This window comes from Poecilia formosa, unplaced genomic scaffold, assembly GCF_000485575.1.
Source record: "Poecilia formosa unplaced genomic scaffold, Poecilia_formosa-5.1.2 Scaffold45, whole genome shotgun sequence".
NCBI lineage: Eukaryota > Metazoa > Chordata > Actinopteri > Cyprinodontiformes > Poeciliidae > Poecilia > Poecilia formosa.
The window spans coordinates 2,068,904-2,092,611 of NW_006799984.1; the positions used below are offsets into that span (position 1 = coordinate 2,068,904).

General features: G+C 37.9%; 7 protein-coding genes and 1 long non-coding RNA gene across 10 annotated transcripts; 3 read left to right on the forward strand and 5 right to left on the reverse strand.

The window, feature by feature from the left end:
* Positions 1 to 124: 124 nt before the first annotated feature.
* dnaaf6 (dynein axonemal assembly factor 6) lies at positions 125 to 2,949 on the reverse strand. 2 transcript variants are annotated; one of them, XM_007552042.2, is made up of 6 exons: positions 2,636 to 2,948; positions 2,432 to 2,501; positions 2,243 to 2,348; positions 1,567 to 1,663; positions 710 to 795; positions 125 to 486 (listed from the first exon to the last, which is right to left on the reverse strand). In XM_007552042.2, the coding sequence occupies exons 1-6, from the start codon at positions 2,729 to 2,731 to the stop codon at positions 384 to 386; spliced, it is 558 nt and encodes a 185-aa protein (XP_007552104.1). In that variant the 5' UTR covers positions 2,732 to 2,948; the 3' UTR covers positions 125 to 383. The 2 variants fall into 2 exon arrangements, with proteins under 2 accessions (XP_007552104.1, XP_016526937.1); XM_016671451.1 differs by having other exon boundaries at positions 397 to 486; positions 701 to 795; positions 2,636 to 2,949.
* A 510-nt stretch (positions 2,950 to 3,459) lies between these two features.
* LOC103137997 (MICOS complex subunit MIC26-like) lies at positions 3,460 to 4,443 on the forward strand. Its single transcript, XM_007552043.2, has one exon. The coding sequence runs from the start codon at positions 3,586 to 3,588 to the stop codon at positions 4,237 to 4,239; it is 654 nt and encodes a 217-aa protein (XP_007552105.1). The 5' UTR covers positions 3,460 to 3,585; the 3' UTR covers positions 4,240 to 4,443.
* Positions 4,444 to 5,534: 1,091 nt separating this feature from the next.
* On the reverse strand, positions 5,535 to 6,170 carry LOC103137998 (eukaryotic translation initiation factor 3 subunit F-like). The gene is made up of 3 exons (XM_007552044.2): positions 6,008 to 6,170; positions 5,810 to 5,923; positions 5,535 to 5,695 (listed from the first exon to the last, which is right to left on the reverse strand). Exons 1-3 carry the CDS (start codon positions 6,044 to 6,046, stop codon positions 5,618 to 5,620), a joined length of 231 nt encoding a protein of 76 aa, XP_007552106.1. The 5' UTR covers positions 6,047 to 6,170; the 3' UTR covers positions 5,535 to 5,617.
* A 396-nt stretch (positions 6,171 to 6,566) lies between these two features.
* On the reverse strand, positions 6,567 to 8,197 carry LOC103138032 (type I phosphatidylinositol 4,5-bisphosphate 4-phosphatase-A-like). Its single transcript, XM_016671459.1, has 2 exons — positions 7,714 to 8,197; positions 6,567 to 6,805 (listed from the first exon to the last, which is right to left on the reverse strand). Exons 1-2 carry the CDS (start codon positions 7,829 to 7,831, stop codon positions 6,582 to 6,584), a joined length of 342 nt encoding a protein of 113 aa, XP_016526945.1. The 5' UTR covers positions 7,832 to 8,197; the 3' UTR covers positions 6,567 to 6,581.
* A 1,263-nt stretch (positions 8,198 to 9,460) lies between these two features.
* On the reverse strand, positions 9,461 to 12,229 carry LOC103138000 (protein PIH1D3-like). 2 transcript variants are annotated; one of them, XM_007552045.2, is made up of 6 exons: positions 11,973 to 12,228; positions 11,768 to 11,837; positions 11,579 to 11,684; positions 10,903 to 10,999; positions 10,046 to 10,131; positions 9,461 to 9,822 (listed from the first exon to the last, which is right to left on the reverse strand). In XM_007552045.2, the coding sequence occupies exons 1-6, from the start codon at positions 12,066 to 12,068 to the stop codon at positions 9,720 to 9,722; spliced, it is 558 nt and encodes a 185-aa protein (XP_007552107.1). In that variant the 5' UTR covers positions 12,069 to 12,228; the 3' UTR covers positions 9,461 to 9,719. The 2 variants fall into 2 exon arrangements, with proteins under 2 accessions (XP_007552107.1, XP_016526955.1); XM_016671469.1 differs by having other exon boundaries at positions 9,733 to 9,822; positions 10,037 to 10,131; positions 11,973 to 12,229.
* LOC103138001 (MICOS complex subunit MIC26-like) lies at positions 11,953 to 13,782 on the forward strand. Its single transcript, XM_007552046.2, has 2 exons — positions 11,953 to 12,041; positions 12,925 to 13,782. Exon 2 carries the CDS (start codon positions 12,925 to 12,927, stop codon positions 13,576 to 13,578), a length of 654 nt encoding a protein of 217 aa, XP_007552108.1. The 5' UTR covers positions 11,953 to 12,041; the 3' UTR covers positions 13,579 to 13,782.
* Positions 13,783 to 14,889: 1,107 nt separating this feature from the next.
* LOC103138002 (eukaryotic translation initiation factor 3 subunit F-like) lies at positions 14,890 to 19,047 on the reverse strand. The gene is made up of 8 exons (XM_007552047.1): positions 18,912 to 19,047; positions 18,635 to 18,705; positions 17,199 to 17,278; positions 16,429 to 16,566; positions 16,247 to 16,338; positions 15,361 to 15,497; positions 15,163 to 15,276; positions 14,890 to 15,048 (listed from the first exon to the last, which is right to left on the reverse strand). The coding sequence occupies exons 1-8, from the start codon at positions 19,021 to 19,023 to the stop codon at positions 14,971 to 14,973; spliced, it is 822 nt and encodes a 273-aa protein (XP_007552109.1). The 5' UTR covers positions 19,024 to 19,047; the 3' UTR covers positions 14,890 to 14,970.
* Positions 19,048 to 19,943: 896 nt separating this feature from the next.
* On the forward strand, positions 19,944 to 23,708 carry LOC107836228 (uncharacterized). The gene is made up of 3 exons (XR_001662089.1): positions 19,944 to 20,041; positions 21,212 to 21,713; positions 23,676 to 23,708. It is a non-coding gene; the product is annotated as an uncharacterized LOC107836228 (long non-coding RNA).

Here is a 23,708-nt window from a genome sequence, read left to right on the forward strand (position 1 = left end):
CTAACTTCTAAATCACTATAAAAAGGGCACTGTGTTATCTAAATAACCAATACTCAATTTAAAAAGTTATTTTACTTTTTTCTCTACAGACATGATAGAAAGGAAATTAAAACAAGAGCAGAACTACTGAAGCACAGAAAACATTTATTATAACTTTTTCTTATGAAGTCAGAGATTGCATATGGAAAAGAGCCCAGATTTAATTAAAAATTTACAGAAATAAATTGGATTTACTTCCGTCATTGTTTTCAGGCATCAAACAAGCCAGTGTGTGCAATCCTAACTTTCCCCCCAAGAAAGTGGTGGGAATTATTTCAGCTTTACCTTAAAGCTGAAATAATTTCTTTATCCTTCTTTTACTGCATGTTGATGCAGTCCATGGGTCACTTCATCAGTAGAGTCACCTCCAGTTCCTGCCTGTCGCTAAAGAACTGAGCCTTGCCCTCTTGATTCTGGATGGGATGGGGCAGATGGAGACCCAGTTTACTAAAAAGAAAAAAGAAAGGAGCGACAAGTGAAAGCAATGATGTGAGAAGGAGAGAGACGTTAAGTGGTTGAGGAGGATGTTAAGAGCTGCACTTGAAGCTCAGGTCAAGATCTGGAACACTGATTAAAGTAAAATGTCTGAAGATCCGAGATGTGAGCATGAGCAGCAGCTTCTCCTTATGAGATCAAAAATAAAAGACAAGATTTTCAAAACCGCTCTTACTACTTTGGAGTCCGCAGATCCAGGTACTTCTCCTTTAAATCCAAGAAGACATCTTTTGCCTTTGTGTCGGGTAGTTTTATTTTAACCTAAGGGTAGGAAAAAATATTAATATTGCTCTAATATCCTAAATAGTCCCAGTTTATACCAATAATCATTTCAAAAGTATAAACAAATCTTTTGAGCAAATATCTACAATCATGTTAGCTATATTTTCTATGAATGTTTGGCATAACTCTGTAAGTGAAGACATAAGGAAGGAAAGAAAAGTAAGAAATGAAACAAAGAAGGAAGGACTGGAGGGAGGATGCATAGACAATGGTATTGGAAATTAAGTCTAGAAATACACATATTTTTCCATACTCTTAATTTCTGAGGCCATATATCTAGACCTGGAAAACACTTAAATCATGTTCCATACTTTCTCAAACTGTATAAGATTTCTGTTCCTATATTAGACATGCACTTTATAATGGATTTCAGTTTTTTCCCAATAAAGGACAGCTCGGATGCAGTTTTTGCAAGGATTTACATTTCAGGTGCCATGCAATAAAACTCTGAGTTTTATTTTGACTTTCTCTATTCTTTAGTTGTGTTGATAGAGGAGAAAAAGAAAAGTGAGGAAAGTGTGGGTTAATTTCAATCTGTATTGTCATTGCACTATTGAGCAATAAAATCACAGTGTCAGGTTTTCCAAATAAAATGCAGCTCCTGATGCCTTTAACATTTTAAACTTACTTTTAAACTGCATTTGGTTTTGTGTTTATCTTTGTCTTTATTCAAATGCTTGCAGATGTTTTCCAATGTGAAAAAAGTTGATTAATTTCAGTGAACAACTTGCTTGATGCTTAATAAATTACCAGCATGGCTTCACAGCACATTGAAGATGGATCCTTCTGGCTTAAGCCCAGGAACAAATCCTCTGTTCCAACACTCTGCTTCAGGATAATTTCATACCTGTAACAAGCCATGTTAGAATACACATGAAAATTGCACATTATCATAGTATGAGGAAACTGACATCACTTATTTAATTTTCTGGTAAAGATTATTAAACTTTCAAATGAAAGCAACTTTTATTGATGTAAAATAATTTCATGCTGAAAATTACCGGGAATGCAACTTTTAAATTTAGAATATTGTTCTGCGAAATGCATTTAGGGCAAACTGTTAAAATCAGCATATGTGTAACTGTTGAGGGATTTGTATAATCTCTTTATGAATACTGTCTATCCTTGAAAACAATTTTTTGAATCAATTTTGTTGTACAGTTTGGATTCTTATCCTACAAAGAGACACAGGACAAACAACTAGACACACTTGCAGTCATACCAATGGGCAATTTTAGAGTAACCAATTAATCTAACAGTCATCTTTTTAGACTGTGGGTGAAAACAAACACATGCACAGGGAGAAGAACCCAGGCCAAGATTAAAACCTTGGATTTTCTTGCTGCAATCCACCGTGAAGCCTTTGTGTTGTATTCTAACTAGAATGAAGGCAGCACCACTACAGGTTTTTCCTCCTCAGTCTTACTCAGGTTGTGGTCTCGGGTCAGCCAGATCATCATACTGAGAGCCCTCAGCCACCTCCTCCTCACTCCAGATATCCTTACTGGTTTTCTTTGTGTAGGCAGTAGACACTAAATCAGCAGAAAGCCAGTTTGAGCTTTTAACAGATTCTTGTTCAAAAATAAATTTAACCAAGATAAACAAGTGCACATACCTTCTTTTTCTTTTTTAGGAGGGGGACCAATATGGCCAGGACCAAGCTGTCCATAGGCTGTTTCATTTTGCTGAAATAAGTCCAATTTAGTTATTCAACTCTACTGCACCCAGATATAACCTTTATGGAATAATTACATTAAAAAACTACCTATTTTAAATAAACGTCCTCATACTGTTTATTTGTGTTTGTGAATAATCTTACTTTACATTCTTCATCCTCATCTTCCTCCTGCTGAGTTGATAACAGCGCAGACAAAGCCTGTAAGTTTTGGTAAGACGATACTCCGAGACATTCCATAACAATAAGAGAATAAGAAAAAACTGACTTAAAACTGCAACTACTGCATATAATACGCTTGTACTTCGGTTTTAAGCTAACTACCGTTGCTTAAAAATTAACGATAAAATTACTTATAACCTTATGAAGCTAAAAAAAAAAAAAAAAACAACAAAACAGCTGATTAGCATGCTAACTAGAATTCGAACCGTTGGTGTTGTTGTTTTCTGTCTCCATGGAGACCGGCTGCCATGGTAACTAGAGACATTGACCTGAAAGTAAAAAAAAAAGTCCAATTTAGAAAATATGTATAAAATCTTAAATTTTAAGGATATGTACCTTAAATAGTTTAATTTAATCACCGTTCTAAAACATAAATAGTTACATATTAGTAACTAACCATACATAATAAAGCAGTGGACATGTATAGTTTTTTTTTAAATCTCATATTTTAATGGTACCACATGAACCAGCTTGATGTCACATTTAATATCAAAAGAACACTACTTCTTTTTTTAATGTTATTTTATTTAGTGTTTTACACCCATATACATGTAATTTTCTACTATTGATCTTTTTTTTTTTAAATATATGTAGCTTTGATATATATTATATATACATTGATAGTAACAGGTAACATTTTTCCTGTTTTTATTCAAATATTTAGATGCTTTGTTAATTTGGTCATATTCACGCAATTAGCAGTGTCCTTTTAAATACAATTTGAATTAATCCATACATTTAATTAAATGAACTAATTGTGGGAGAGGGAGAATGTCTGAGCATATAGAATATATAAATATGTTTATAACGGCATTGGTAACTAGAGACCAATGCCGTTTGGCGGGTTTTTCTGTTTGGAAAAAAAATCATAGATGCGGCGCCAGTCAGTCTTGTCCCTCGGCGGATTCCGTAGGCAGTGCATATGGCCCTCAGGGTTCATGTTGAAGGTGACAGGTAGAGTCATGCCGGGAGCCTCGAGTTTCCTGCCTTTCACCGTTTTCGCGGCTAATGATGCCGGTAACGGAGAAAAAGAAGAGACATCCTCGGTAAACCTGGACGAGCTGTCGCTCTACACAGCCCCTCCTCCACCTCTCTGGTATGAGGAGTCTGAAGCGGGTCAACTGGAGGAGAAAGTCGCCACCGTCAGGAAGTTAGCTGAGCCGTACGCTATTTGGTGCCAGTCAGCGTACGCTAAAATTAAACCCAAAGTTCAGAAGGTCGTCCAGTTGGGAAATGACACGTACGTCAATCTACAGTACCCTCCTAAAGACTTCTATCCCCGGGCAGGAGTCATCGGTTTAGCCGGAGTCGTCGGACTCTTTCTGGCCAGAGGATCCAGGATTAAGAAAGTCCTCTACCCAACGGGCCTTATGACCCTGGGCGCCTCCCTTTACTACCCGGAGCAGGCGGCGGCAATCGCCAAGTCTACCGGAGATTCCGTGTACGACACCGCGGTCCAGAGCTACGCTGCTGTGGAGAAGATCCTGAAGTCTCAAGTCAAAGATAAAAAGAGTAACGAAAAGTAAAGACTGGGGATCAAACAGCGCCTTCATTCCCTGATCTTCCTGGATGGAGTTTTGAAATGTGACTCTAATGCTCTTTGCACTAAGCTTGAATTGTAACTCAGGATTTCCAGCTTTAAAAATGTACCTCTGCCTCTGATGTAAATGTATATTTATGTAGAAAATAAGACCTGCTTGGCTTACATTAAAATTCAGGGTTTGACACATCTCTTGGTATGAAGAATAATTTTACAAAAAACCTTCTTTAGTCCAATTAAATATAAATACATGAACGCAATGAGAATATTCTCTCCATTGTTTTCAGACAGTAAAGTTAAACTATCACATCAGAAGAATTAACCAGTGGTAAACTGATTCTGGTAGATTTTTTTTTTAACTTGGTCATTAGTTTGCAGATACAGCTACTCATTCAGTTCTTTGGAATGCATAAACAATCTATGGGAAAATATTAACTGTTCACATTTAGCCTCTAAGACTCAAGATACATTATAGAAGTAAGGTGTTTAAAGACTTGATATTTAATACTTTATACTGTGATTGTTTATTCTAGTCCAATTCGATTTAAAAAAATACTTTGCTTATCCCAAAAGTAAATTACAAGCAACTCATTTCATCCAAGTATCTTCAACATGTCTGGAAAGATCTCCAGTAGCAGTCAGTATTGCAACAAATCTGAACAGGCCACTGACTAAAGACTGTTTCTGTATGATAGTCTAATAGCTGTCATAAATATTAACGGGAAGGTGAAAAAATTCTCAATGGAAAAAATGAACAAAAGTCCTCTCAAAGAACAAATCAGAAGTAATGTAATAGAGCTACTCTACTACTAGTGTTATTCTGGAAACTGCATTTAAAAATGACTAAAATTAATTGAATTTAATACAAGGGTCCACAAGTGTCAGAACTGTATAGTTTCCTATACTCAATTTTCCAAAGTTCCTATTCGTCTTCAACCAATTTTACATATAATACAAAAGTTTACTTTGAGCTTAGTGTAAATAAAACAAATACTTACATACTCCATTTTATCTATGGTTATCAAAATCTGAAACATGCTGCTCTTCAAGACACATGCCATCTGCATAAATCTGTCATTTTAAAAATTATTAAATAAAAGTAAATCTGAAAAAGTTGGATCAGTTTTGATGACAAAAGTAGTTGCATCAAGCTAATTTTGAATCCAAGAACAATTTTTGAGTGACTGTAAATGACAAAAAGCATTATTACATTAGGAATACAATAGTTTGTACAATGCATTACTTACAGAAGAAGCATATTTGAAGAAATCAAATCCGCTATATGACTGTTGAATGTTTTTATTCATCTTAGCCAAAACAAAAGAAAGAATTCAAAAAATTAAATATGACTTGAAATACTCTCCTCAGAGAAGCACCAGCTTCTCGTTCAGAGCAATCTGTGCTTGAGTCAGGTTAGACAGGTAGGTCACCATCAACAGGTCCTGCAAACAAATTATTTACAGCTTTGTATCACAACCATGAAGGATTTTACTTCATTATGATGTCATACGTCCAATGTAAACAATCAATTTTAATATTTTTAGACGAGCGCTTACGTTGATGTTGGAGTTGAGCATGTTCTCAAAGTCCTCGGCTGTGATGGTCGGCACTTTGTTGACCAGATCCATGAGGAAGCGACCCACGCTGTTATCAGCCGTCACCTTTCCAGACTGGGACACACACACACACACACATTATGATCAGGGTTTAAATCTATCGTAGAGACCGGATCAGAACCAGGCTTTCCTGCTCACCAACACATCCTCGATGTACGCCAGCACAGTGGTCAGCATGTCCTGTATCCTGGACGCAGCGCTCCCCACCTGTGACAGGTCAGAGGTCAGCCCCTTGGTGCGGCTGGGAGTCACACGAGTTCTCTGCAGAAGATCCACTACAACATGGAGATAGAGTCAAAATGTTTACACACAGGAGTGTTGAAATTCATTAGAATTTGCTCATTTCTTGATTTTAAAGGAGCAGTGTTAAATGTTTTCCAGGNTTTCCATACTGTTTTTTCCTTCTTATCCAGATTTGGAAATGACCTTAATTTAAATTTTTCTGACATTTTCAATTCTGCTGAAAATTCTAGCAAAAGGTTTGAGTGAGAATAATCAGGAGGACAGAAATGAAAACAATGGTATGGTGGAGACAGTGCTGTAAATAAGTCTTTTCAACAAATTGGAACTGAGTGCAGACCCTGAGTCAGATTTACAAACAGTGCAATCTCCTCAATAAATCTGTGGTAAACTGAGATCTAAGCTAATTTGTGATGACATATCTAATAGTTGGTGCCTCTATTTTGTGTGTCCAAGTTTTTTTTTTGCATATTTAGCTGTACACTCTTTTGGAGTAACTCACCGTAGCTTCATTGCAAACTCCACACTTCACCACGTGCTGGTGGATCTTCCCCTCCACAGAGATGAGGCTCTGACACACCCTGCAGCTGATAACAGGGGCATTTCCGCTCTCCGGGGAGGCGAGTGGGGAGTAGGGTGGAGGGTCCTCCCCTAGAAGTACCGAGGGCTGACTGGCACTGGGGAAAGGGGGAAAACCTGAACAAGGAGGATAGAATACAAAATATAAGAGTAGTATTGCATGTGTGACAAATGCATGATTGTTGGAAGTCACAAGAGAAATGCAGTAGGACTGGGAAAAAAAAGACTCTCATGACAAGTAACCCATTACAGCAAACAAGATAATGAGATTAGGCCTGGAGTTCAGCAGAAAGGAGCTTTAGTAGAAAAACACTCTTGGAATGCGGAGCAGAGCCGGTTTCAACACATGAGAGTCTGGGTATTAGCAAAAGCTAAACCACAGTGTGTGGAACAGCTTAACCTAGAAATCACATAAAAGCATGCAAAACTATCTGCTCTATTTTTTTTTTTATTCGGAGAAAGCTGAGAGACTAGTGAAAAGTGAAATCTAATCTCTCTTTGAATATTTAAATGCTTTTCCTGGGAGTTATGATTGGTCGCAGCATCCCTCCGCAGCATCCGTAGTCACTTCCTCCTGTCAATCAAATCAGGTGTTTCTAGGATGCTAGCCAACCGCTAGCATTTCTTCTATTTAGACAGCCATTGACTACATTTGACTAAAATAAACTGTTCAAAATAACAGAATGCCCCCAAAAATATTCATTTTAATAGTGTCATTAAAACTGGTTCACGATAAAGCTTAGCAAACAGTTGCTAAAGAGTTAGCATAATTTAGGCTAATAATACAACGGTTACCTGGTTCATATAAATTCTATAAAACGACACAATTTATCAGAGGGAGTGTGTTCATTAGATGCTATTATGTACAATATTCTTATCAAGCAACATAAACCCTCCACAATTAGTCCCTGTCATAGTGAAGCTAGCAGGCTAACCGTAATGCCCAGTCAGTGCTAGAGGCTATGGTAAGCTAGGCTAACATAGGCTGGAGTCAGGACAGAGGATGCATCACCCTGCACACTCACCCTCTGGTTTGTTGGGCACACTGTAGGACCCAGCGCCGGGAGAAACCCCGCCGTTACCGCTGCCAAGAGCACCATCCCCCAAATCTGAGAGCAACGGGGACCTCTCGCCGTCCGCCATACCGAGAGCGAGGCGCAGGTAAGGAGGGAGAGAGAGAGAGAGAGAGAGCGGGAGAGACGATGCAGACCGATTCGGTGTGGTATTGTTGTCTCGGAAATGAAGGCGTCACATGATCACACCCACCCACCAACACCAACCCAGAGCACCCGGTACCGGTGCTGCTGCGGTAACGATGCCCGAGGGTGTGGCACTGCTCTCACCGGGCATGATTCAGAGAGATGTTCCCTGATAATAACATTAGGTCAGGCGCATTATGCTTCTGTTATTTACTTATCGTGACTTCCCATTTATTGTAATCTGCACCCAGTAGAAAGACAGGAAACTGATTATTGTTGTTATAGGTCAGCTAAGAAATATATGAGACACAAAGATTTTTTTTCCATTTATAGAGGTGAAGGGGGCATTCCCCAAAGTTAGGGTGATCCCTAGAAATATGACTTTAAGCGACTGTGGTGGACTGTCCTGGGTGTAGCCACCTCTCACCCAATGACTGCTGGAGATAAGCGCCAGCCCCTCCACGATCCTGCAAGAAGTGTATATAGTGAATGAATGGATGAACTGAAGAGAGTAGAAAACATGAATCAATAAAAAGCAACATTTCTTTATTTAATCGGGCCCCAATGTTTTGAATTTTTTTCTTTTTTTTCTCTCTTTCATAAGCCCAACTAGGCTCATTAGGCCTATTAATTTTACGGACACCCAAAATCATATGAGTTGTATTAATTTAGGATTTTTGTGAATATAAACAATATTAAAGTATTTGAAAATCATGAGGTTATAGTCGATTTCTTTGAGGACAACATGGAGACATTAGCAACAGGACGCATTAAACCTACCATGCATCAGTTAATACCTGCTGATGCATTAGGTTACCTATTACTATACTGTAATTTGCTTTAGTAAAAATAATTTTTCCCTAACACAGCTATAATTGTTAAAAAAAAAAATTGATTGGTACAAGTGAATGAAGTTTGTCAAACTTAACTTAACTTTACTTAACTTGACAACTTAAACTAACTTGGATAAACTTAATTTGATTACTTGTAACCAATTATTGTAACAGGATTTGTCTTACAACACAGATGCTCTCCATCCAAACTTGCTGAGCTATTACTGAAACAAGAATGGACAAAAAGTTCAGTCCAAATGTGCAGACCTTGAAGAGACTTTTGACTTGTAGCTCAGTGAAAGGTAGTCCTAAAGAGTACTGACTCAGTCGGAGTGGCTGTATTTCATTTGTAAAAACATTTAAAAACCATGCATCTTGGCCTTTTCCATAAAAAAAACAAAATAAAATACACTAACATTTTTGTTTGTAATCTGACAAAAAAAAAAAGTGAAAACGTTGCAGAGTACATTTAGAGCATGGTGTGTTTGTTGCAAAGATGGGTCAGAAACTAGAAAGTTGGGAAACTCAGGTCTTGACAAATACTGCTTTTCTTTTGATGTTGCTTTCTTGTTCCTATATTTCCATACTTTAATGTTTCGCTTCAAGTCAATCAAGTCTAACTTCTAAATCACTATAAAAAGGGCACTGTGTTATCTAAATAACCAATACTCAATTTAAAAAGTTATTTTACTTTTTTCTCTACAGACATGATAGAAAGGAAATTAAAACAAGAGCAGAACTACTGAAGCACAGAAAACATTTATTATAACTTTTTCTTATGAAGTCAGAGATTGCATATGGAAAAGAGCCCAGATTTAATTAAAAATTTACAGAAATAAATTGGATTTACTTCCGTCATTGTTTTCAGGCATCAAACAAGCCAGTGTGTGCAATCCTAACTTTCCCCCCAAGAAAGTGGTGGGAATTATTTCAGCTTTACCTTAAAGCTGAAATAATTTCTTTATCCTTCTTTTACTGCATGTTGATGCAGTCCATGGGTCACTTCATCAGTAGAGTCACCTCCAGTTCCTGCCTGTCGCTAAAGAACTGAGCCTTGCCCTCTTGATTCTGGATGGGATGGGGCAGATGGAGACCCAGTTTACTAAAAAGAAAAAAGAAAGGAGCGACAAGTGAAAGCAATGATGTGAGAAGGAGAGAGACGTTAAGTGGTTGAGGAGGATGTTAAGAGCTGCACTTGAAGCTCAGGTCAAGATCTGGAACACTGATTAAAGTAAAATGTCTGAAGATCCGAGATGTGAGCATGAGCAGCAGCTTCTCCTTATGAGATCAAAAATAAAAGACAAGATTTTCAAAACCGCTCTTACTACTTTGGAGTCCGCAGATCCAGGTACTTCTCCTTTAAATCCAAGAAGACATCTTTTGCCTTTGTGTCGGGTAGTTTTATTTTAACCTAAGGGTAGGAAAAAATATTAATATTGCTCTAATATCCTAAATAGTCCCAGTTTATACCAATAATCATTTCAAAAGTATAAACAAATCTTTTGACCAAATATCTACAGTCATGTTAGTTATATTTTCTATGAATGTTTGGCATAACTCTGTAAGTGAAGACATATGGAAGGAAAGAAAAGTAAGAAATGAAACAAAGAAGGAAGGACTGGAGGGAGGATGTATAGACAATGGTATTGGAAATTAAGTCTAGAAATACAAATATTTTTCCATACTCTTAATTTCTGAGGCCATATATCTAGACCTGGAAAACACTTAAATCATGTTCCATACTTTCTCAAACTGTATAAGATTTCTGTTCCTATATTAGACATGCACTTTATAATGGATTTCAGTTTTTTCCCAATAAAGGACAGCTCGGATGCAGTTTTTGCAAGGATTTACATTTCAGGTGCCATGCAATAAAACTCTGAGTTTTATTTTGACTTTCTCTATTCTTTAGTTGTGTTGATAGAGGAGAAAAAGAAAAGTGAGGAAAGTGTGGGTTAATTTCAATCTGTATTGTCATTGCACTATTGAGCAATAAAATCACAGTGTCAGGTTTTCCAAATAAAATGCAGCTCCTGATGCCTTTAACATTTTAAACTTACTTTTAAACTGCATTTGGTTTTGTGTTTATCTTTGTCTTTATTCAAATGCTTGCAGATGTTTTCCAATGTGAAAAAAGTTGATTAATTTCAGTGAACAACTTGCTTGATGCTTAATAAATTACCAGCATGGCTTCACAGCACATTGAAGATGGATCCTTCTGGCTTAAGCCCAGGAACAAATCCTCTGTTCCAACACTCTGCTTCAGGATAATTTCATACCTGTAACAAGCCATGTTAGAATACACATGAAAATTGCACATTATCATAGTATGAGGAAACTGACATCACTTATTTAATTTTCTGGTAAAGATTATTAAACTTTCAAATGAAAGCAACTTTTATTGATGTAAAATAATTTCATGCTGAAAATTACCGGGAATGCAACTTTTAAATTTAGAATATTGTTCTGCGAAATGCATTTAGGGCAAACTGTTAAAATCAGCATATGTGTAACTGTTGAGGGATTTGTATAATCTCTTTATGAATACTGTCTATCCTTGAAAACAATTTTTTGAATCAATTTTGTTGTACAGTTTGGATTCTTATCCTACAAAGAGACACAGGACAAACAACTAGACACACTTGCAGTCATACCAATGGGCAATTTTAGAGTAACCAATTAATCTAACAGTCATCTTTTTAGACTGTGGGTGAAAACAAACACATGCACAGGGAGAAGAACCCAGGCCAAGATTAAAACCTTGGATTTTCTTGCTGCAATCCACCGTGAAGCCTTTGTGTTGTATTCTAACTAGAATGAAGGCAGCACCACTACAGGTTTTTCCTCCTCAGTCTTACTCAGGTTGTGGTCTCGGGTCAGCCAGATCATCATACTGAGAGCCCTCAGCCACCTCCTCCTCACTCCAGATATCCTTACTGGTTTTCTTTGTGTAGGCAGTAGACACTAAATCAGCAGAAAGCCAGTTTGAGCTTTTAACAGATTCTTGTTCAAAAATAAATTTAACCAAGATAAACAAGTGCACATACCTTCTTTTTCTTTTTTAGGAGGGGGACCAATATGTCCAGGACCAAGCTGTCCATAGGCTGTTTCATTTTGCTGAAATAAGTCCAATTTAGTTATTCAACTCTACTGCACCCAGATATAACCTTTATGGAATAATTACATTAAAAAAACTACCTATTTTAAATAAACGTCCTCATACTGTTTATTTGTGTTTGTGAGTAATCTTACTTTACAGTCTTCATCCTCATCTTCCTCCTGCTGAGTTGATAACAGCGCAGACAAAGCCTGCAAGTTTTGGTAAGACGATACTCCGAGACATTCCATAACAATAAGAGAATAAAAAAAACTGACTTACAACTGCAACTGCTGCATATAATACGCTTGTACTTCGGTTTTAAGCTAACTATCGTTGCTTAAAAATTAACGATAAAATTACTTATAACCTTATGAAGCTAAAAAAAAAAAAAAAAAAAACAACAAAACAGCTGATTAGCATGCTAACTAGAATTCGAACCGTTGGTGTTGTTGTTTTCTGTCTCCATGGAGACCGGCTGCCATGGTAACTAGAGACATTGACCTGAAAGTAAAAAAAAAAGTCCAATTTAGAAAATATGTATAAAATCTTAAATTTTAAGGATATGTACCTTAAATAGTTTAATTTAATCACCGTTCTAAAACATAAATAGTTACATATTAGTAACTAACCATACATAATAAAGCAGTGGACATGTATAGTTTTTTTTTAAATCTCATATTTTAATGGTACCACATGAACCAGCTTGATGTCACATTTAATATCAAAAGAACACTACTTCTTTTTTTAATGTTATTTTATTTAGTGTTTTACACCCATATACATGTAATTTTCTACTATTGATCTTTTTTTTTTTAAATATATGTAGCTTTGATATATATTATATATACATTGATAGTAACAGGTAACATTTTTCCTGTTTTTATTCAAATATTTAGATGCTTTGTTAATTTGGTCATATTCACGCAATTAGCAGTGTCCTTTTAAATACAATTTGAATTAATCCATACATTTAATTAAATGAACTAATTGTGGGAGAGGGAGAATGTCTGAGCATATAGAATATATAAATATGTTTATAACGGCATTGGTAACTAGAGACCAATGCCGTTTGGCGGGTTTTTCTGTTTGGAAAAAAAATCATAGATGCGGCGCCAGTCAGTCTTGTCCCTCGGCGGATTCCGTAGGCAGTGCATATGGCCCTCAGGGTTCATGTTGAAGGTGACAGGTAGAGTCATGCCGGGAGCCTCGAGTTTCCTGCCTTTCACCGTTTTCGCGGCTAATGATGCCGGTAACGGAGAAAAAGAAGAGACATCCTCGGTAAACCTGGACGAGCTGTCGCTCTACACAGCCCCTCCTCCACCTCTCTGGTATGAGGAGTCTGAAGCGGGTCAACTGGAGGAGAAAGTCGCCACCGTCAGGAAGTTAGCTGAGCCGTACGCTATTTGGTGCCAGTCAGCGTACGCTAAAATTAAACCCAAAGTTCAGAAGGTCGTCCAGTTGGGAAATGACACGTACGTCAATCTACAGTACCCTCCTAAAGACTTCTATCCCCGGGCAGGAGTCATCGGTTTAGCCGGAGTCGTCGGACTCTTTCTGGCCAGAGGATCCAGGATTAAGAAAGTCCTCTACCCAACGGGCCTTATGACCCTGGGCGCCTCCCTTTACTACCCGGAGCAGGCGGCGGCAATCGCCAAGTCTACCGGAGATTCCGTGTACGACACCGCGGTCCAGAGCTACGCTGCTGTGGAGAAGATCCTGAAGTCTCAAGTCAAAGATAAAAAGAGTAACGAAAAGTAAAGACTGGGGATCAAACAGCGCCTTCATTCCCTGATCTTCCTGGATGGAGTTTTGAAATGTGACTCTAATGCTCTTTGCACTAAGCTTGAATTGTAACTCAGGATTTCCAGCTTTAAAAATGTACCTCTGCCTCTGATGTAAATGTATATTTATGTAGAAAATAAGACCTGCTTGGCTTACATTAAAATTCAGGGTTTGACACATCTCTTGGTATGAAGAATAATTTTACAAAAAACCTTCTTTAGTCCAATTAAATATAAATACATGAACGCAATGAGAATATTCTCTCCATTGTTTTCAGACAGTAAAGTTAAACTATCACATCAGAAGAATTAACCAGTGGTAAACTGATTCTGGTAGATTTTTTTTTTAACTTGGTCATTAGTTTGCAGATACAGCTACTCATTCAGTTCTTTGGAATGCATAAACAATCTATGGGAAAATATTAACTGTTCACATTTAGCCTCTAAGACTCAAGATACATTATAGAAGTAAGGTGTTTAAAGACTTGATATTTAATACTTTATACTGTGATTGTTTATTCTAGTCCAATTCGATTTAAAAAAATACTTTGCTTATCCCAAAAGTAAATTACATGCAACTCATTTCATCCAAGTATCTTCAACATGTCTGGAAAGACCTCCAGTAGCAGTCAGTATTGCAACAAATCTGAACAGGCCACTGACTAAAGACTGTTTCTGTATGATAGTCTAATAGCTGTCATAAATATTAACGGGAAGGTGACAAAATTCTCAATGGAAAAAATGAACAAAAGTCCTCTCAAAGAACAAATCAGAAGTAATGTAATAGAGCTACTCTGACATGCTGCCACTGTAAGCAGTGTTATTCTGGAAACTGCATTTAAAAATGACTAAAATTAATTGAATTTAATACAAGGGTCCACAAGTGTCAGAACTGTATAGTTTCCTATACTCAATTTTCCAAAGTTCCTATTCATCTTCAACCAATTTTACATATAATACAAAAGTTTACTTTGAGCTTAGTGTAAATAAAACAAATACTTACATACTCCATTTTATCTATGGTTATCAAAATCTGAAACATGCTGCTCTTCAAGACACATGCCATCTGCATAAATCTGTCATTTTTAAAATTATTAAATAAAAGTAAATCTGAAAAAGTTGGATCAGTTTTGATGATAAAAGTAGTTGCATCAAGCTAATTTTGAATCCAAGAACAATTTTTGAGTGACTGTAAATGACAAAAAGCATTATTACATTAGGAATACAATAGTTTGTACAATGCATTACTTACAGAAGAAGCATCTTTGAAGAAATCAAATCTGCTATATGACTGTTGAATGTTTTTATTCATCTTAGCCAAAACAAAAGAAAGAATTCAAAAAATTAAATATGACTTGAAATAATCTCCTCAGAGAAGCACCAGCTTCTCGTTCAGAGCAATCTGTGCTTGAGTCAGGTTAGACAGGTAGGTCACCATCAACAGGTCCTGCAAACAAATTATTTACAGCTTTGTATCACAACCATGAAGGATTTTACCTCATTATGATGTCATACGTCCAATGTAAACAATCAATTTTAATATTTTTAGACGAGCGCTTACGTTGATGTTGGAGTTGAGCATGTTCTCAAAGTCCTCGGCTGTGATGGTCGGCACTTTGTTGACCAGATCCATGAGGAAGCGACCCACGCTGTTATCAGCCGTCACCTTTCCAGACTGGGACACACACACACACACACATTATGATCAGGGTTTAAATCTATCGTAGAGACCGGATCAGAACCAGGCTTTCCTGCTCACCAACACATCCTCGATGTACGCCAGCACAGTGGTCAGCATGTCCTGTATCCTGGACGCAGCGCTCCCCACCTGTGACAGGTCAGAGGTCAGCCCCTTGGTGCGGCTGGGAGTCACACGAGTTCTCTGCAGAAGATCCACTGCAACATGGAGATAGAGTCAAAATGTTTACACACAGGAGTGTTGAAATTCATTAGAATTTGCTCATTTCTTGATTTTAAAGGAGCAGTGTTAAATGTTTTCCAGGCATATAGTGGTATTTTGTAGCACAATCAAGTATGTTAACTTCAGTTGTGTAAAAATGCTGTATATATCAAATAAGGCTTGAAAGAAATGACTTTGTAATTTAACGTCTTGAAATTGAATGGTTGCCATGGAGATGCAAGGTTTTCTCAAACATGCATGAAGGAGTCAAGGCAACACTCCAGGTGTGTTTTTGATGAGGGAATAATATAATAACATGATGTAAAGAAAAAAAAAGAAAAAAAAAAGTAGATTTTGTATCATTTTACATAATTCTAACCCTGACTAATCCAAATCCAACACGTGACCCTTGACAAAAACCTTTTTGTGAAGAATTACCCCTGCCTTTGAGTCGGTAGAGTGAACTGTCATGGAGTCTAAGTTTTGAACTTTTTTTTTTTTTTTTTTGTTGAACTGAAACTGAAAGGTCTAACTAAATTTTTCTTTTTGCAGATTTGTTTATTTTGCTTAACCAATCATTTGTATTTATTTGTTTTGCTTTTGATTTAAATGCAATCCTTTTTCCCCCCCTTTAAAACTTTTCTTTATGGTCAAAAGCCTCCCGTGTGGCATTAGGCTCCTACCAGAAGCTAGACTTTGAAATAAAACTGTCCAACCAAACTAAGAAGCCCAATAAAGTGCTTACCGCCTATCCTCTCAGTGTCATAGTAGATGTATTTGACACTCAGGGGGGTGAACATAACACCAACCGTCTTTCCTGGCACACCCATCTGGGCACTGAAGAAGACACACAAACACATCCACGAGGTCACCATCAGCCTGGAGCTGCACACAAACACACACACTTGCACAAATAGAGCAGCTCACCTGACGTAGGCGCGAATGTTCATTTTGCCGCTCTGCAGCGCCGTGTCCACAGTCAGGTGGATGGGGTTGGTGGCTTCGCGGCTGTAGTACTCGTGGATGAGCACGGAGTGCTCAGTGATATCAAAGCCTGTGGCATACCTGAGGAGAGAAGGCAATATGCTGGAACCTTTTCCACTATGATTTGGACCTATTGTGCTTCCTTGATCAGGTTATGACGGGTCTCTGGGCTAAACAGAACATGTCCTTTACATTTTTGTTTTGCACAAAATCATCCTTAGAAAACAAGATTTTAGTCTGGTCAGTTTTGCCTATTTTGAGATATTTTAGGCTCTTTTTTCATTTAAAATCCAAATAAGCTGCTGGCCACGCAACCCAAATTACGTTTACTTGCACATTAAAATGGTTGCAAACAGATACACAATTATTCAACCTTTCATCCTTGAAAAGCATTATTAGAGCCTACTGCACAAGAAACAAGAATGCAGAAAGTGGTTTCTGGATGCTAAGTCAACAACAAAACACTTGTCTTTTCCAGCAGCCATTGTACAGCGCAAACAGCAATAAAGCCAGTTGACCAAACATGCTGGAGCTTCATTGGGGTTGCTAGATGAGAGGCAGTGCCAGCTGATTTGCATTACATTCAGAATGTTTTTGAAATGGCTCATTTTCCAGACACCAAAAAACATTAACTTATTGACAAAAATCGGTTAGGTAGAAGTACAAAAATGAGCAAAATATGAATTCGTCTCCGTTAAAGCAAACTGACTCACCATCCGATGATGACTTCTGTGGGAGACACCCTCTTGTGAAGTTCATACATGTTCTTAGCAAACTCCATGTCCACAGCAACCTGCAGGCATCCACAGAAGTTTACAAAAGCACTAATATTACATGCCGTTATTTATTTTACTTTATTTATATAGGTCAGCCCTTTGTGAGTGATCTGAGCTCAGGCTGAACGTCTGGACTTTCCAACACTCACTCCAGGCTCCAGATCAAACAGCAGAACAGGCTCCTGCTGTTTGATGTGAAGATAAAAGTGTGCTGCAGCTCTGCTGGTTTCAGAAACAGAAAACAGTTTGAGAAGCTTTCAGAGCTCGCAGGAGGGAAAAGTTACTCTGCACATGCACAGAAAAATAGGGCAGGTTTTTAACCTTTCTTGTGGAAATAACAAATGTCAATCTAAAACACATAAAACATAAACCATTGACTTTTATTCAAAACAGAGAAGCAACTATTAAACCTATTGCAGAAAAAAAATAATAAATACCAGTTACTGCAGTTATCACAACCTGTGGGACTTTATTAGCTGTACAGTTGATTTTTATCTGTTCACTGATTTTTCCGTGAAACTTGACTTCAAATTAATTATTCATGGAAAATTTGTCTATATTTGGATTTTTTTTCAAAGAGTATATCTAAAATATCCAGGAACAAAATCCAGCTTGGGACGCTGAAATATTTAGGTATAATGCTACCTGACACATTGTCGGCTGGCGTTCATAAAGGAGAAAACGCATGAGCGCCTTTTATCTTCCTATTTAGAGCTGAGTTAGCTGGATCTCCTGTAGTTTGTAAGTGTTGTGACTCTGTGCCAGTTTGCTCTGTAACAAGATCTAAACCCAGCTAAATATTAGCTGATTAATTAGTCAGGCTGTCTGCTCCGGTCGCCAACATGTAGTCAGCTTCTGGTGTATTAAAACCTGGATTACATCTAATCAGCTAGAATGTTAGGTGGCACTCCTTTAGCATCCACACCTGTGTTCATCAGACAGAAAAACTGGTCTCTCTTTTAAGCAAGGTTAAAGTGCATATCCTTTCCTTTATATCAGCCAGCTGACCAGCAGTACACAGTTTTAAAACAGCAGCTGGGAGGCTGGAAGCAACTAATATGTCCTTGTTATCCTTTAATTACATTATAAATAAAGAGCCGAATGATTATTCGGTTCAATTGCTATTAGATTTATCATGTGTTCATTCTAAATTTTCGCTTAAAATGCTATGCTTGAAAATCAAAACACAAAATTTATGTTGAATTTTTTTAAATAATTTTAAATGAGAAATGAGGTTGTTCCGCGTATTCATATGAAAAGCACAATAGTGCTCTTTATAATACGAGTGTTAATGCATATAAACAGAAGATCACTTCCGTTTCTCTCATTGTTTATTCAGGTTCGATGTCACAAGCGGAGTGATAGCAGCTTACCTCATCCTCAGACTCGTTGTGAGGGACGGAGAAGCAGTTGGTCACTTCTATAGAGTGTTTATCAATGGTACCTGAAAGAGGCGGACGTTAAAAACAAATACATACAGACTTTTTAACAAGAATAAGACTCCGCTGATGCTCCAGATGTGTTTGCATTAGGCTGCACTGAGCGAGCATGTGTTAGCAGCTGAGCTAATGCTACACACGGATTTTCCATCCATTTTATCCCGATGTCACCCCAAAAGAAAGAGGACGTTTAACCCAGGACTTAACTTACCCAAAATGGTTCCGATGACCCGGCTCGCCCCCTCATTCCTTCGCTCGTAAGAGTCACAGATTGAGGCGAGAACGACGGGATGGATTTTCACCACTGGCCCGAACACCGACATCTTGAAGAAAAAGGCTCTACCAACGCCTGCAGTGAGCTGATATGCTGCCGCCTACAGGCTGGCGGCCAAACTGTTAGCGATGTGCCGTTCGCGGCTGAGCCAGGTCGACGGGTCGGTTCCTTTCACTGAACGAGGGGAGCCAACACAGTACTATTCACGGTCACTTGATCTTATTTGGAAAGTTGCACGTTTAAAGATAATAAGATAATACTTTATTTTATTTTACAGTAATATTTTATTTTATTTTATTTTATTTTATTTTATTTTATTTTATAATGCCCAGAAGAAGGGAAACAGGGAATCTGAGCGACTACCGTAATTATACAGTTCTTTGGCAGTAAATACTCAGCAAGTTCTCCACCAGTTTGTCCGACAGCTCTCTCAGTCCAGAAGAAGATCCAGAGGATCAGAGTGAATCTGGATTGAGACAGAGACAGTGTTTCAGGGTCCCAGAGATCCTAGGAGCTGTCAGAGGCCTCATGCCTCTGCTTGGGTCTGGTCTGCCATAGCAAATGGCTCCTTGTGAGGGATCGGACCAAGAGCAGCCCAGAGACCGACTAGAACTAGAGGTATAGACAAAGTTCCTGCTTAGAACTAGAGATATAGACAGAAGTCAGGGTTTCCACAAGTGTTTTTATCAGGCAGGCGGGTTAACAGGCTTTATTTGCCTCCCTACTTCATTTGCCTTCCCACCAGGCTCTGTGCTAGTTATTTTAAATTGATATTTTTGTCCACCAGTAAAGACGGATTAAGCTAGAGGTTTATAATTGAGGCACTGAACTGGCTGTGAGGCTTTATGAACCAGTTATTTCACACGCTGTTATTTCTGAATATATCTGATCGTTCATCTGTGACATTTTGTAACTTGACATTTGTTAACCCTAACTCCCAGCAGGCTGCTGATGGATGACCTTAGTGACTCCAACCACCGGTTCAGCAGGTTTTCTGGAGGAAACTCTGCAGGGTTTCTGGATGATGTTTCCTGATCCAGCTCCCCAATCTTGACTTGAAATTTGCTGTAGGTACTTTGCTGTTGTTTGATATTTACAACTGAGTTTTTGAAACGTGACAATTTCATTTTGAGTCGTTAAAAGGATTGACCTGAAAACTTCACCTGTCTTGTTGTTGCCTTCCTGTCCTGTTGTCTTTCAACACAAGACAAACTCGTGGCCCTGGGCTACTGCCCTAATAAACTCTTTCTGTCAGCAGTGAACAGTCATATTTTATCCTCAGATTTGGTTCTCAGGATAATTTTCAGTTGGAGAAAATAACTGCACCTCTGGTTGACCTGTTGCAATAATTAATAAATCAATTGATTGAATGATAAATTAAAACAAACTACATTTTTATTTGCATGATTTATCGTTTCTCTCTTTCCACCAAAAACTGGATGATAGTCTTCAGTCTGTTGCTTTGGTCTCAAATAAACCTTTTTTTTTAAAAAAAGGAGATTTTTCTTTGCTGTTTGTTTTATTTATAGTTTCTGTTTTTTGAAATTTCAAATGTCTTCCAGTTCCAATGTTAAATGTTCATTAAAATGTAAAGGTTATTGATCTTTGAGAATGTGTTCTCAAAGGTCAATAATCTTTAATAATAATTATGCTATTGCCATTATATTAGTTGAAAATCATAGTAAAACTATATTTATCGAAATGACTTTTGGAACAATTTATCATCCAACAAAACTTGATATGAAAGTTGAGTTTGTATTGGGAAGCTCTGAGCGTGTTCAGAGGCTACTAACCCCAAAGACGTATTTTTCAACAACCTTCAAATTTTTTTAAAATAATTTTTTGACGGACTGACAGCTGGAAATTGTATGAAGTGAAGATCCATTTTGGAGCTGAAAGAACTGAGCCAAATAATTCGGATCTCAGAACAGAGGCGGGATTCCCATCAGTGACGCAAAAAGCAGATATTGAATTTCAAGCTAACTTCATTAAATTCAATAATATCTTTGAGGGCACAAGAGGTGCGCGTTCCAATATGGTCTTAATTAATGCTGTTTATAAAAGATTAATGTAAGGGTGTAAAAAAAAAACACGATTTAAAAAGACTTCCAACATCAACTCAGACCAAATTATAGAATAATAATAGATATAAAAATGCATAAATTAAAAAAAAGACATTTCATAAAGGCGGCTGTTTTTATTTTAATTTATTGTCTTTTTTCCCGTGAACTCTGCAGATGCTGAGTCTAGCAGCCAGCAGGAGGAGGAAGAGGAGGCGGCGGACCGTCCCCCTGTGTTGTGGTAAGGAGACTGAGGCAGGGTTGACAGGGGCTGGACTGATGACAGCATCCTCCTCCGCTCTGAGGCTCCAACACCTGACCGCCTCCATCAGAGCCGCACAGATCATGGAGCTGCCGGGTTATCCCGACGCCACCATTTCACAAAATGCTCCGCAGACGCATCCTCGTAAATATTCAACTTCAGCTGCTTAATCTGGTCTGTTCTCCCCCCCAACTTGATCATTCACTGGCCTGTAGCTTTCGGATTTTCATTTAGTGCGTGACCGAGTCGAGTCGAGTTGCTTCTTGTTTTCCTGAAGAGAAAAAAACAAAAGCTGACTGATCCTGCCTCGCTATTACAACCAAGGATCAGACATGGGTGTAATCGAATCACCAACGCCGGCCGGATTATGGAGCAGATTTTCCTTTTCCTCATGATACAACAGTCAGCTCGATCTAGGTGAGAAGTTGCGACGCTTAGCAGGTAGGATGTCGGATGTTGGATGTTTGTGACATTAATCCGAAACCTTTTGGTTTCTGAGTCAGAGGGACTCTGGAGCAGAGGCTATTTCTGACCCATCCATCAGCAGGATAGTGCGTCATCTTGACTGCCACTCTCCGTCTCGCTCTCTCTCTCCGTATCTCTCTCCCTCTTTCTCCTGCGACCAGTTACCTAAATGGAGGCTCAGCATCCAGGTCTGCTGGAAAAGGACCTGGACTCCATTTTCTCGTGCAAATATTTTAGGGAACAGCATGCCTCGCTGTGCAGATTTCTCTCCTCTTTGGGACTTATGTAAGAAATCTCAGCAGGCATACGGAAGAAATAAACCACATTTAAAATAGCGCCATAAGTGCACTTGCACAATATACTCACACAGGCACGCAAGGACCACACACAGACACACACACAGCCCAAGGCGGGTTTTTTTCGCGCGCGCGCGCGCGTGCGTGCGTGCGTGCGTGCGTGTGTGTGTGTGTGTGTGTGTGTGTGTGTGTGTGTGTGTGTGTAACTGACTTAATTAAAGAGCCTCCAGTGTGAATATGCACAGCTGCGCTCCTGGATCAGGTCGTCTCTCCAAACAGGGAACAGAATATCCTAAACATCTGTATAATATCATTTCACTTCCTGTTTTAGCTTCAGCTTCTTGTTTTTCAAAGGTGTTGAATTATAAAATCATGTCTTGAACATTTTCACATTTTGTTGTAGGACTAAACTATCTTTGTATAACTGCAAGATATTCATGTTTAAATTTGTGTTTGTTCAGGTTTTATGTATATATATTCCATATTTCTGTCTTTGTGTGAATTCACTTGCTTTGCCATTTTTCTCAGTCTTTGAGAAGTTTGACTTGAGTCTCAGAATATTTGACCTTAATCTCAGTATTTTACCATTTTTCAGTATTCTGACTTTTTTTCTGTTTTCAAGAAATTTGACAACTTCTGAGAAATGTTACTTTAATCTCATAATTCTGACTTAAATATCAGAGTTATACCTTAATAACAGAATTCAGACTATTCTTACTCCCCCCCCCAGAATTCTCAGAAATTTCACTTTAATCTCAGAATTTCTGATAAATTTGACTCTCTTACTTTAATCTTAGTACTTTGACATTTTTCCTCAGAATCTTGGAGAAATTTGACTTTAATCTCTGAATCTCGTATTCTCAGTTTTCTAACTTTTTTCTCAGTATTTGGACCTTTTTTCAGAATTTTCAAGAAAATTGACAATAATCTCAGAATTCAAACTTTAATTTAATAATCTCACTGTTTCCCCAAAATTGTAATTTTGACCTCAGAATGTTTTCTTTTTACATAATTCTGAGAATTTTTATTTTAATCTCATTATTTTGACTTTAATATCAGAATGTCAGACATTAATTTTAGGATTCTGAGTTTTATTTACAGAATTCTGAGAAATTAGATTTTAATCTCAATATTCTGATTTTTTTCGGAACCCTGACAAAAAGAAAATCAGGCTGCATTAGAGTGGCCCAGTCAAAGTCTAGAAATAGATCTGGTTGATAATATGGGCAAGACATGAAAACGGACATTCCTCTTCATCTCATCAGGTCTTGAGCTGCAAAGCAGGAAGACACTCATCCTACAAAACACTTACAGCTGCTAAATACAAATGCAAACCAAACTTTTCAGATTTTTAAGTTCCCCATTTTCCTTTTACATCCCAATTATGTGCTGCCACATAAAACCAAAATAACCCACGTTACAGTTTGTGGTTGTAATGTGACAAAATGCGATTAATCGTAACTGATATGCCTTTTACTAAACACCTTCAAGGCAGCAAAGTGTGTTTATAGGAGCTTGATAGATGTTGATGTTGTGAAAAACAAGAAATAAAATCCTGATGTTTAGCAAGAGCAGTGAATCAATCATTTGGTCATCGTGATCTCTTCCTTCATTCCAGGCTTCAGTCAAGCAAACAAATGATCCAATCAAT